This window comes from Mastomys coucha, unplaced genomic scaffold (genome assembly GCF_008632895.1).
Source record: "Mastomys coucha isolate ucsf_1 unplaced genomic scaffold, UCSF_Mcou_1 pScaffold20, whole genome shotgun sequence".
NCBI classification, from domain to species: domain Eukaryota; kingdom Metazoa; phylum Chordata; class Mammalia; order Rodentia; family Muridae; genus Mastomys; species Mastomys coucha.
Genome location: NW_022196903.1, coordinates 38327732 through 38342134, shown reverse-complemented (window position 1 = coordinate 38342134; position 14403 = coordinate 38327732). Strand labels below are relative to the sequence as shown.

General features: G+C 38.8%; 1 protein-coding gene across 2 annotated transcripts in view; it reads left to right on the top strand.

Annotated features, from left to right (window-relative positions):
- Nucleotides 1-14403, top strand: part of Tpk1 (thiamin pyrophosphokinase 1) — a 364719-nt gene that overhangs the window by 267323 nt on the left and 82993 nt on the right. For both annotated transcript variants that reach the window (XM_031381704.1, XM_031381705.1), the window contains one exon: nt 7463-7574. In XM_031381704.1, coding sequence (XP_031237564.1) covers nt 7463-7574 — 112 coding nt within the window. The remainder of the gene's footprint in view (nt 1-7462; nt 7575-14403) is intronic.

The following is a 14403-nucleotide window of genomic DNA, read 5'->3' as shown; positions in this document are numbered from 1 at the left end:
AGAAGTCTGGTGTAATTCTGATAGGCCTGCCTTTATATGTTACTTGACCTTTTCCCTCACTGCTTTTAAAATTCTTTCTTTGTTTAGTGCATTTGTTGTTTTTATTATTATGTGATGGGAAGGATTTCTTTTCTGGTCCAGTCTATTTGGAGTTCTATAGGCTTCTTGTATGTTCATGGGCATCACTTTGTTTAGGTTAGGGAAGTTTTCTTCTATAATTTTGTTGAAGATATTTACGGGCCCATTACCTTGGGAGTCTTCACTCACTTCTTTTCCTATTATCCTTAGGTTTGGTCTTCTCATTGTGTCCTGGATTTCCTGGATGTTATGGGTTAGGACCTTTTTGCTTTTTACATTTTCTTTGACTGTTGTGTCAATGTTTTCTATGGTGTCTTCTGCCCCTGAGATTCTCTCTTCTATCTCTTGCATTCTGTTGGTGATGCTTGCATCTATGACTCCTGATTTCTTTCCTAGGTTTTGTATCTCCATGGTTGTCTCCCCTTGTGATTTCTTTATTGTTTCTATTTCCATTTTTAGATCCTGGATAGTTTTGTTCATTTCCTTTGCCTGTTTGATTGTGTTCTCCTGTAGTTCTCTAAGGGATTTTTGTGTTTCCTCTTCTAGCTTATAGCTGTTTACCTGTGTTCTCCTGTATTTCTTTGAGGGTGCTATTTATGTCTTTCTTAAAGTCCTGTATCATCATCATGAGAAGTGACTTTATATCTAAATGTTGTTTTTCTGTTATAATGGTGTATCCAGGACTTGCTATGGTAGGAATATTGGGTTCTGTTGCTTTTCTGATATGATGGTGTGTCCAGGACTTGCTATGGTAAGAGTATTGGGTTCTGATGATGCCAGGTAACCTTGGTTTCTGTTGCTTATATTCTTACACTTGTCCTGCATCATCTGGTTATCTTTAGTGATGCCTGCCCTTGTTAAATCTGACGGGAACCTTTCCTTCCTGTGATCCTGGTTGTGTCAGAACTCCTCAGAGTTAAGCTGTCTCTGTGATCCTTTGATTCTGAGATCCTGTGATCCTGGGCTTGTTAGAGCACCTGGGAGTGGACTTTCTTCTGGGTGTTGTGATACTGGCTGTGGAGCTTGCACCCAAGGTCTGCTCAGAACACCAGCCCAGACAGACAGAAAGAAGCCTGAGCCACTGGGCTGGTGGAGTTCCTGTGTGCCTGGTCCTGCTGGTCCCAGTTACTCCCAGTATTGGGACAGATATTGTGTCCTCCTCACCTCTGATCTTGGATGTGTTAGAACACCTGGGAGTGGAGCTTCCTTAATGGAAGTATTCTAATACAAATGTTTTAAGTATTTTCTCTTTGCTATATTTTGCATTATCCTCATGAGGAATAATCACTTACTTTTTTAAAAACATACTGTGAAATGTAAGCCTTGGTTGGAGTGAACTCCCAAACAAAGGAGCATAAATAAATCAGTATTCATAGTTTAAATGCCTAAATCTCTGTTCTTAGAACACTTAGTATGCCATAATCAAGCCCTGAAATGATGTAATAAAGGAGCCATATAATTTCAATTTTATACAACAGATGTCTACACAGCATATATTGTAAAGTGTGGTTTGAGCACTGTTAACAGGGTATTCATAAATACTGGATGACTACAGTATTATCCTAGTATTTAATTAGAAAAGCATTGACTAGGTGGTGTTGAGCCTGTGGTAGGTTCTTTCTGTTCAACTGGACCTCCTTTCCTGTACTTTAAAGCACCCCTGCTCCATCTATTCTCAGATTTTCAAATAACTTCTCAAAATTATTGATACATTTCATCAATAATTATTATTTGCTCTAAACAATTTCCCAGTCAGATATTTATTAAACATATAAAGACATTCTCCCTTTGTGCTGTTAATTCAGCCAGCAAAATAAAAGCAGGCTCTTTATCTCACTTCTAGAGTAACAATTTGAACATGCTTGCCAGTTGCACTATAGTAGCAAAATGCTGCATTTGTGACACAGGTAAAGTTTGCAGCAGTTAAAAGGAAATTATTGCTAAATGGTAAACATAAGGAATTCACACACAAAACAGGGCTTGCCTTTCTTTGTGGATTCTCCTTCTAAGGTGGGAGGAACATTGGAAGTGCAGAGGAATGTGGCCATCCTGACCAGGCTCTGAATCTCATGGAAGGGCAGGCACTCAAGGAAGATTATTTTGAAACTTAGTCACTATGCTGGCTCATAATGCCCTTCCATGTAGCTCCCTCTGACTCTGCTGTTAGCATTGCTTACTCCTGGAATAAGTATTCTTAGAAATCATTCTTAAAATGGAATGGTGAAGAATAAACTTTCAAGACTTTAATGTAACATTTAGCAGACTCTCGACTCCAATTTCAATCAAAAGTAAGCATAGTAATGGGGTAAGACATAAAAAAAAGAAGACAAGCATGAATGCAGTTGTGAAGGAGAGTAAAAGGTGTGTTGATTTCACCGGTGTGAATACTGAGATTGTCTGGATTTAGGAGGCTAGTAGGGGAGGGAGCCTACCCTTGTAGAATCCCAATGGTTATAAAAATCATTTCACATTTTTTCTAATTTGAATAAACAAAGTAGCTTAATTAGCATTAAGAAGGTTCTTTCTTGTTAGTTATTTAATGTTAACTGTTCAACTTGAGAATAAGGTAAACTCATGTAAGAAAATAACATGATTTCAGCCTGACTTCACCAGATAATTCCCAGAACAAAAATCAAATACAAATTGACAGTTTTGAAACATATATCTGTAATGTTCTGGCTTTCGAAATAATAAATGAAAATGTTAAAGTTATATACAGTGTTACAGTGTGCTTGGCTATACATCTCAATGTGTGTGTGTGTGTGTGTATGTGTGTGTGTGTGTGTGAATGGTTATCATTATCAAGTGCATTTCTTGAAAGGAATCTTTCCAAAAAGAAAGCTTCCGTAGGAAATGAGATGTTATTTTAAAGGTAAAGGGAGTCTAAACTATTACTCATAAGAATTTTCATATTATTCAGAAAAGTATTCTTCAGTCTGTTTGTTGTGGTGGTTATTGCTTTTCATCTTTTTTCTACAAGACTGTCTAGATTCTAGATATGGAATATGTGAATGGATATTGTTACTTCTAAGAGGACAATCTATGAAACCTTTATTCCAATCTTATTTGACTTAGGAGTGGGTATGTCTATGTGTGTCTATGTCTGTGTGTGTAAGACATATTTTAACACTGCTTTAATGTAGGCTATTTAACCTACTACTCTTATGTTTTGATTTCTATACCTATTAAAAAAATCAAAGGGTCTCATGAGTCTTCTAGCTCTTAATCCTTGCAAATGCAAGCTCTTCGGGGATACCATTTGTTATATAGCTGTTTTGTATTATGTGATCAGTATCAGTATGAAAATTTACTAATCCAAGTTTGTGAGTGCACATAGTAACAGCTTCTTCTGGTACATATAGTGTGGATCCATTTGGTTTTTTTCCTTTAATTTTTCCTGCAGACTATTTACTTTCTTGCAGTATTTGCTAATACACTTTAAAGTACCTGGACAGTGTGGCAAAAGATGATAGAAGTTGGCCTTGTGTTTAATCTGTGTTCAGAAGTGTCCCGTTCTTACTAGGTCTAATTGTGTACTTGCACTGTATACAGAAGTCAACACAGGGAGTGTTTTTAGCATTAATGAATGACTGCTTTGTGAATCACCAGTATCTTGAATGCATATTTGGTGATCTTCTCAATTTTCTGTGTATTTTGTGAGGCTCATACTAAGACATTCTAAAATAATTTTGTTCAAATATTGGCATAGTTCCTAAAGTTAAGGACTTCAAAATATAAATTGAATTAAGCTGTTTTTGTATTTGGTATTTTTCAATGACAAAACTAGGGCAAGCTTTTACTTTTTTTTTTCTATTATGCCTTCATTACTTGTAGTAAAGATACATGGTATATAATGTGATAGGAATGGCGTCTTAGCCCTGAGTAGGCATCTGTCTTATCTGTATATTGTTTTCCAGTAGCTTAGAACTACAGTCTGGGGAAACTGATCACATGATACTTAAGCATGGTTTCCAGTACATATACCATGCTACATCTTCACTGCCTTTTTACTGGATTATAGTTTCTTCACAGTAAGGTTGCTGCATATGTTCTAATAAACACAACTGAAGAGGCAAACCATGATTGATTTTTGTTGCTTCTTCACTGTATAGAACTGCTTTTAACTTCAAAGAGTTATCTTAGCTGAGAACAGAGGATGGAGCAGAAATCTGTGCAGTGATTCATGGGAATATATGGAAGTGAATGATTAGTTCATGTGCCTCTGCTCTTCAGTGATGCCATAAATCCTGCAGGAGTTCTTTAACGTCAGGCTGGATGCCTGCTTCTGTCAAACCTCATATAGACTAGCATATATTATAAATTGAGAAATCTAGGGAATGAACAAAAATTCCTTCACCCAGTCATTCATTTTTCTAGAGATGTCACATTGACATGCCGATAGAGGATGAAAGCGTAATACTATTATCTTTTAGCCATAAAAGCTAAATTTGCATATTTATAAACACTGAGACCCTTCACATATGGCAAAACACACTTTTAAAGCGAGAGACAAAATGCTAATTGACAATAGTCTGAGACCTATATGTGACTTCTCAAGTTTCTAAACCATTTTATTCCCAGAGTGAAAATGTTAAGGTGCATCGGTTCTTAGAATAACAAGAAAAGCCATGAATACCTAGCAAAGCCAAGTAAGGAGGCTTCCCACTGTGCTGCTTAAATCAGTGACTTTACAGCATCTCTTTTCTTGCCAGGATAATAAAATGTAACGTGTGTATGTGCTGTTTCCTTTGCATTATATGTTGGAAGCTAGAGAATCATCAGTCAGGGAGGTAATATCCACCAGTTGAAAAAATTATTTTCTTTCCTTCATCATTCTTTGCTAGACTTCTCTATGGAGCACCAAACATAAAATGTATTTAGCTGGATTCTACCAAAACATAAAGCAGTCCAAAAACAAGGAAGGAGAGTAATTAAATGCAAGCGTGAATATCAACACATTGTAAATAAGATACACCCATAATGTGGGAATCCCCGCTTGACAAGCAATAGGAAGATCCCCCCATTGTCAGAAATGCCAGAGGGACAAGTCTAGGCCTCTGTGCAGATGCCAACCCTCCCTCTTCCAGCCTTCTTGAGCCCTATATGAGCAACCCCAAGCCAGAAGGTTGCCGCTTAGCTGTCAGCCTCCAATAATGTGGCATTTCTGCCACAAGGCCCTAGAACGGAAACTGGGCCAACATGAAGTGCTATCACATAGTTTCCTTCTGGAGTCAAAATACTGTAACGAACTGAGAATCTCTGCCACCCCTTCTACTGACAACTGCAGTTATTATAAAGAACATCTTTACCTCTCAGGATTTGTTAAAGTGTTCAGCGTGTGGTATTTAGGATGATCGGCTGTATTGTATTCTGAATATCTATCTTCGGAGAACATTATTTTGCTTTGGAGAAAAGGAGGGAGAGGGGAAAACAAGTGTGTGGTAAACTCCCCAGTCTCAGTCAGCTTAAAAGAAAACTATACAAACCACTAAAGACATACTTGCCTTGGGGAAAATTAAAGACTTTTAGAGGATAGTCAGAAGCAGTTGTAATGGCTGTTGAGAAGTGACTCCTCATCTAGGGAGGAGGTGCTGCTCATCTAGGGAGGTTTCAGACCCACTATCCCTCCTCCATCAGTCCTGATAATGGGAGAATGAAGGGTTGCTATGAAGCATTTTTATTTATTTATTTATTCATTTATTTATTTATTTATCACTCCAGATTTTACTCCCCCACCCCTGGTTCACCCTCTGACTGTTTCAAATCCCATATCTCCTCCCCACCTCCCTGTCCATGAGGTTTTGCCCACCCTCTGTCCCTCCATCTTACCTGACTTCTAAACTCCCTGGGACCTCCAGTCTCTTGAGGGTTAGGTGCAATATCCCTGATTAAACCCACATCCAGCAGTCCTCTGCTGTATGTATGTTGGGGGCCTCATATCAGCTAGTGTATGCTGCCTGGTTGGTGTTCTACTATTTGATAGATTAATTGAGACTGCTTGATGTCTTACACATTCTTCCTTTTAGAGATTTACAGTTGAGCACATTAAGCAGATTATATACAGTCCCCAGCCCCCATGCACACACATATAATGCCTGCAGTGTGTTCCTTTCCATGCCTCCATGTGGCTCCTTTGCAGTAAGTAAGGACTTAGTGTTGACTCATTATTGTCACTTGAAGTGTTTATGTGGAGATACATCTCTAATGCTAACATGGAGGTCCATGAGTGAGCAAACTGTGTTTTTGTACAACCGGGAACCGCTTGCCCACAGGTGGCACTACCCACAGTGAGTTAAGTCCTCCCACTTAATCATTGATCAAAAGGATTCTTCACATGTCATCCTGCAGACTCATTTCTGCCACTCAGGCATGTTACATGTACCACCCAGTCTACTCATGCTTCTGTATACATATTATCTCCTGCATGGCACAGCTACGTTGGTTGTCCCTCTTCTCTCCCAACAGCAGATATCAAGTTCATAATTTGTGTGATTGGACTTAGGTTTTATCTGATTGAATATTTAAGTAAAATATTCCCTATTGTTCTAGTACTTTCTGTGGCTCTAATAAAACACTAACCTAAACCAACTTGGGGCAGGAAGGTTTTTATTGTTTTACAGTTTACAGAACATCATTGAGGGGAAGCCAAGGCAGAAACCTGAAGGCAGGAACTAAAGAAGAGGCCATAAGGGAGTGTTACTTACTAGCTTGCTTACATATCACAAGAATATTTGCCCAGGAGCAGTACTACCTACAGTTGGCTGAGCCCTCCCACTTAATCATTAATCAGGATAATGCCCACAGAAACATGCCCACAGGTCAGTCTGATAGAGATTATTCTTCAGTTGAGGTCCCCTCTTCCCAAGTGACCCTAGTTTGTGTCAAGTTGGCAAAAACTAACCAGTACACCTATGTGTATATTGTGAGGGTCTCAATGATGGTCATGGGGACAAGCCAACCATTTACAGTGCTTATGTTGGATTCTGAATATTAGAAACTTGGCTCATAGATAATTAAAGATTTTACTTGGGAAATGGTCTTTTATATATAATTGAACAAGTATTTTGTTGTGAGTCTAGAATTCAGTGTCACAAAAGGTTGCATCTTCAGCAGGTACAATTGATGGTATATTTACAATTGGTAAGTCTACAAGAATAAGACTATCTGTGTGGCCCCTGGACATATTTACCCAATTTTTCAGTGTAAAGCTTATAACTAATGGTAAGCTGATATAGAAAAGTAGGTCTAAATGAGGTGAAAGAATGTGCTGAGATAATTTGTGGTTAGTATTACGATAAGCCACATTGAGTGTTATTAGTTGGCTGCCAGCATGCTGCAAATCATTCCTTTCCTGTCCTTCTTCATATGTGCTCTTCTTCTTCAGGGAAAGCACAGGCTCCATGTAGACACTGGCATGGAAGGCAGCTGGTGTGGCCTTATTCCTGTTGGACAACCTTGCGACCAGGTGACGACAACAGGCCTGAAATGGAACCTCAGTGAGTAAAAACCCTTCTAGAAAGAGAGGCTTTGTCTTTCATTGGGAAGAGGGTGTTTGATTTGGGCAGAGATGACTTTGAAAACATGCGCCTCTGGGGAGCCGCCTCTTCACAGACATGTGCACCACGCCTGGCAGTTTTCATCCTCAATGTCTTTGGTGTGTTCGTATAGGTAACCTAAGGATGAAATGACAGCTGATTTCTGTAGCCTCGGCCAATTCCCACCACCATCTGAGTATTTCAATTTCCAGACCCTCAGTTGTCCATGTCATTTTCTGTTCTGTCATATTTCTTGGAGCCATAGAAGGTGTACTTATAATTTCCATTTGTTTTGGTGATGACTTATGATGGCCCAGCAGCTCTTTTATATGCTATATGGGACATTTGTATATCTTCCTTGGAGAAAACCATGTCAAAGTCTTTGCTCCTCTAGTAATTGAGTTGTTCCCTTTGACCTAGGATGTGAGTCTTTCACATGTTCTTGTCATGAGTTCATCATCAGATATATGGCTGACGATATGTTCTTAACCTTTGCTAATATTTTTAGTTCATAAATCTTAATAAACTAAGTTAATTCTGATGACATAATTCTCTTTTTCTTGATTTTTTTTTGTTTTGCTTAGTTTTGTTTTAATTTGCTTTGCTTTGCTTTATGCCTCTTGATGCCATATCTGTGTTGTCCACTGCTCTCTTGACTTGCATACAGGAAATACTCTTTACTTTTTAGAAGTAGCTCCAGTTCTGAATTTGCAAGTGGTTTTCATAATCAAATCTGTGAGCTTTCACAGATTAGCTGCTGTTATTAAATATTAAAATGTTTTCCAAAAATTATGAGCAGCACTAAGCTATGCAAAGACTTCCTGCCTTGAAAAAAAGAAAAAAGAAATAAAAATGTGGGATCTGTTTATTAAGTAAATGTTGATATACCTTCCAAAGAAAAAAGAAAAACTGCCAGGCATGGAAACAATCAGCTATGATTAACCATGCTCTATCTAAAACTGTATAAGATATATTTACAACTATGTCAATTTTTAACATGATCACCATTGAAATAGTTTGAAGATAAAAAGATTATTTTTAAGTCTTTTCTATGATTCAGTGCTGAAACAATTAGGAAAACTGGAGCTCCTTTGAAACACATCTAGAGACCTGTCGGCTTGACAGGAGAGAGCAGGTCTCTTCCCTGCACGTAAGTGTGTGATGGGCTTTGAAGCTGTTCAGCTGAAGCCGATATGAGCTTCCATTAGAAGTGTTTTGAAAACATTGTAACCTAAATCAACTGTTTTACTTACAAGGATCAAGGTAGACAGCAGTAAGCTCTCTCCTAGATCTAGAGATGACCACATTTCTCAGTACTAGCACCAGGAAGGATAAAGCACCAAGCCAAAGGACAGATGGAGGAGAGGGCTTGCTGCCCAGCACCCTAGTCCAGATGGTAATGGAGTCCTAAGTCCAAGTGTACTTGTCTGAGCTCTTTAGACGATCCTTCATTCTCCAGTTCCTACAGCACTGTGTGCATCCTGATTTTGAAGAATACTGTTCTCTTGGAAGGATATAATGTTTGATCTTGCCTAAATACAATATGCCATTATTCATTTGTGTGGTTACAAGTTGCTTCAAGTTTGAAAATAATTGTTTTTCTCTGCATATTTATGATAATAAATGAAAAATGCATGATGGGGCACATCTGTAATTCAGAGAAATACAAATCAAAACCACTTTGAGATTTCATATTACACCTATCAGAATGCCCAAGACCAATAAAACAAATGAAAGCTCAGGCTGGCAAGGATTTAGTAAAGGGAAAACTCATTCATTGCTGGTGGGACTGCTGACTTGGACAAGACCCCATGGGAATCAGTATGGCTGTTCTTCAGGATTCTGGGAATAGATCTACCTCGAGGTCTGCCTATATTATTCTTGGGCATATATCCAACGGATTCTTTTTTGTTTTGTTTTGGTTTTTTGTTTTGTTTTTTTCTTCTCTATTTACTTTTTTTGATTATTTTTATTTGATGTTTTCTTTATTTACATGTCATACAATATCTCCTTTCTCCAGTTCCCCTCCAAATAAAATAAAATAAAATAACAAAAACAAAACAAACCCCTGTTCCCTCCCACCTCCCCCTGCTCACTACCCCACCCTCTCCTGCTTACTGGCACTGACATTCCCCTACACTGGGGCATAGAACCTTCACAGGGCCAAGGGCCTCTCCTCCCATTGATGACCGACTTGACCATCCTCTGCTGCATATGCTGCTGGAGCCATGAGTCCCCCCATGTGTAGTCTTTGGTTGGTGTTCTTAAACCCACCACAGAAACACATGATCAAGCATGTTCCTTGCTGCTGTCTTCCTAATATCCAGAAGTTGGAAACAGCATAGATTTCTGTCAGTAGATGAATGGATAAAGAAAATGTGGCACATTTATACAATGCAGTTTTACTCAGCTATTAAAGAAAAAATGAAATTGTGAAATTGTAGGTACATGTATTAACCTAGGAAAAAATCATTTTGAGGAACATATCCCAGACCCAGAATGACAAACACAGTTTTATTCCCTTATATGTAGATATTAGCTGTTAAGTCAGTGATAACCACACTACAATCTGTAGAACCATAGGTATTATGTATGGAGTAAGGGACTAGGAGGTGATAGATATCTCCCTAGGAAAGGGAAATAAAATAGATAGTTATGGATGGACAAGGTGGGGATAGGAACAGAGGATCAAATGAGGAAAGAGAGGAAAGAGAGGGATAAGGAAGAAGTACAGGGAGAAACAGCTAGTGCTAAGGTTCATTTGAAGGGCTGTATGGAAAACTAATACAAGCCGGGCGTACACCTGTAATCCCAGCACTTGGGAGGCAGAAGCAGGTGGATTTCTGAGTTAAAGGCCAGCCTGGTCTACAGAGTGAGTTCTGGGACAGCCAGGGCTACACAGAGAAACCCTGTCTTGAAAAACCAAAAGGCAAAGAAAAAGAAAAAGAAAAAGAAAACTAATACAAGCTTCCTAAAATCTATTCATGTATGAAAGAGATTTAAGTAAAATTGCCAAATGATAGAAGAGATGAAGCCCCAACCAGACATCTCTTATCACCAAACGAAGTTTCCAGTCTCAGGAATGGCTATGACTAATCAGGTTGTTGTCCAAAGGGGCCCCATGGGAACCTCAAACAACCAAGGCTATTGCCAAGGCTATTGGATACTCTCCACAGAATAACAGCTAAGGAAACAAGGTCTCTAAACACGCAGGACTGACACAGATATAAACTCTCATAGAGTGTGACAGCATGCAGAGAGCCTGCAGGGATGTGACCCAGATGTGTCCCAGTGCTGAAAGGAGCACAGTCCCTCCCCCTCCCAACCTAGAGATATTTCCAACTAATAACCACCCACAAAAGAAAAATCAGTTCCCTCAAGGGAGTCTCACTGGGGATACAAACCATTTGTAAGGTGATTCCCTATGCTCAGCAGTAGATGACTAAGAAAAAACCCAGTGGCAGTTTTTAGGGCATTTTTTTTAACCTCATTGGTTTTTTACATTTTTGTTATGACTTCCAGTTTTGTTTTTAGTTATTTCTCCATGTATGGAACTTGTATGTTGTTGTTACTCTAGTTGGTGGTGTGATCCTGGGAGAAGGGACCTAAAAGTGAATCGTACTAAATATTAATGTAGTAGCTAACTTTATTGAGAGCATCAACCAGTATATACTCTGCAGGGAAGAGTCAACTGAATGAAGAATACAATAGAAAGGACAAGCCCCACAGGGCAAAAATGTGTTTTTCCATAGAGGCATCTGCTACACCTGAAGAAGCACAACAGCACCTTCTAAGAACAATTCTGTATTCTGAGGAAACTGACGTCATAAAATTCTTGTCTTCTTTTCTAGTAGTTTCCTCACAAACACTCAGAATTATCACATAACTCCATTCCTGGACTGTATTCTAACTGTATGCCTACCCATCTACATGTGTATCTCATGCTTTTTTCTTAGTGCTTTTTCTTCTGTTTGTTTTATCTTATTATATTTCATTATTAATCCTTAGATACCAGTGTGTTTTCTAAGGAGACAGAAAGGATGTGGATTCTGATGGGAGGAGAGGTGGCTGATGGGAGGAGAGGTGGCTGATGAGAGGAGAGCTGGCTGATGGGAGGAGAGGTGGCTGATGGGAGGAGAGGTGGCATTCAGCTCAGAGGATTAGGAGGAAGGGAACCATAATCAGAATATATTGTAAGAAGAAAATCTACTTTCAATAAAAGAAAGAAAAACAAAAAATAAATGTAAATAAAAGATGAATATAATGAAATTGTACATGTTAGATTGAGTCAAAGTTAATAAATCAAATAACAGTAACTTTTCACTTCTCAAAATGCTTGTGGCTATGATATATTTTAGAAACAATTGAAGTAGACAGAAACCTCCCTGGATAACCTTCAGTACATGAGAATTCCTAGTCTGGGCAACCTGATTCTGTAGCACATTGAGCCTGTTCTTGATTGTGGTTATTTTGTAGCTTAGGGTATTTTGTGTTTTAAATACTATGGTTCCTATTTAAATAAGACACACATCCTCTTCTTAAACACAAACAATATAAGTTATTATTGCATGTAACTAGACAATTTTTTATTAGAAGAGTTATTTCAGCAGCCCTAACCATTGATGTATCTGTTGTTTAACTTTCCTATGGACTGCTTTTATTTACTGGTTAGGTCATTAATAATAGAAATAAAATACTTTTTTCTATTTTTATTAGATATTTTCTTTATTTACATGTCATATGATATCTTCTTTCACAGTTTCCCCTCCAAAAAATAAAAATAAAATAAAATAAAGAAAACAAAAACAAAAAAAATCCCAGTTCCCTACCCCACCCCCTGCTCACCAACCCACCCTCTCCCACTTCCTGGTCCTGGCATTCTCCTACATTGGGGCATGGAACCTTCACAGGGCCAAGGGCCTCTCCTCCCACTGATGACTGACTTGGCCATCCTCTGCTAAGTAAACCCCTCCTGTTTACTGTCCCTGGAATTCCCCTACACTGGGGCATAGACCCTTCACAGAGTCAAGGGCCACTCCTCCCATTGATGACCAACTTGGCCATCCTCTGCTACATATGCTGCTGGAGCTATTAGTCTCACCATGTGTATTCTTTGGTTGGTGGTTTAGTCCTTGGGAGCTCTGAGGATACTAGTTAGTTCATATTATTGTTCGTCCTATGGGGCTGCAAACCTTTCAGCTCCTTGGGTCCTCTCTCTAGCTCCCTCATTGGGGACCCTGTGCTCAGTCCAATGGATGGCTGTGAGCCTCTACTTCTGTATTAGTTGGGTACTGTCAGAGCCTCTGAAGAGACAGCTATATCAGGCTTCTGTCAGCCAGCACTTGCTGGCATTCACAATAATGTCTGGATTTCATGATTGAATATGGGAAGGATTCCCAGGTGGAGAAGTCTCTGGATTGTCCTTCCTTCAGTCTCTGCTCCATATTTGTCTCTGCAACTCCTTCCCTGAGTATTTTGTTGACCCCTTTTAAGAAGGAACAAAGTATCCATACTTTGCTCTTCCTTTGTTTCTTGTGGTTTGTGGATTGTATTATATGTATCACAATACTCTGAGCTAATATCCACTTATCAGAGAGTGCATACCATGTGTGTTCTTTTCAGATTGTGTTACCTCACTCAGGATGATATTCTCCAGATCCATCCATTTCCCTAAGAATTTCATAAATTCATTGTTTTTAAAAGCTGAGAAGTACTCCATTGTGTAAATGTACCACATTTTCTGTATCCATTCCTCTGTTAAGTGACATCTGGGTTGTTTCCAGTTTCTGGCTATTATAAATAAGGCTGCTATGAACATAGTGGAGCATGTGTCCTTATTACATGTTGGAGCATCTTCTGGGTATATGCTCAGGAGTGGTATAGCTGGGTTGTCTGGTAGTACTATGTCTAATTTCCGGAGGAACCACCAAACTTATTTCCAGAGTGGTTGTACCAGCTTGCAATCCCACCAGCAATGAAGGAGTGTTCCTCTTTCTCCACAACCTCTTTTGCATCTTCTGTCACCTGAGTTTTTTTTTATCTTAGCCATTCTGACTGGTGAGAGGTGGAATCTGAGAGTTGTTTTGATTTGCATTTCCCTGATGACTAAGCATGTTGAACATTTCTTTAGGTGCCATTAGGTATTCGTCAGTAGAGAATTCTTTGTTTTGCTCGGTACCCCATTTTTAATCGGGTTATTTGTTTCTCTGGAGTCTAACTTCTTGAGTTCTTTGTATATATTGGATATTAGCCCTCTATCAGATATAGGATTGGTAAAGATCTTTTCCAACATTGAATCTGTGGATTGCTTTCTGCAAGATGGCCATTTTTACTATATTAATCTTGCTAATCCAAAGGCATGGGAGATCTTTCCATCTTCTGAGATCTTCTTCAATTTCCTTCTTCAGAGACTTGAAGATCTTGTCAAGCAGATCATTTATTTGCTTAGAATCACACGAAGAATTTTTATATTATTTGTGACTATTGTGAAGGATGTTGTTTCCCTAATTTCTTTCTCAGCCTGTTTATCCTTTGTGTATAGGAAGGCCACTGGTTTGCTTGAGTTAATTTTATATCCAGCTACTTTGCGGAAGTTGTTTATCAGGTCTAGGAGCTCTCTGGTGGAATTTTTGGGGTCACGTAAGTATACTATCATATCATCAACAAATAGTGATAATTTGACTTCGTCCTTTCCAATATGTATCCCTTTGATCTCCTTTTTTTATCTAATTGCTCTGGCTAGGAGTTCAAGTACAATATTGAATAGGTAGGGAGAGAGTGGGCAGCCTTG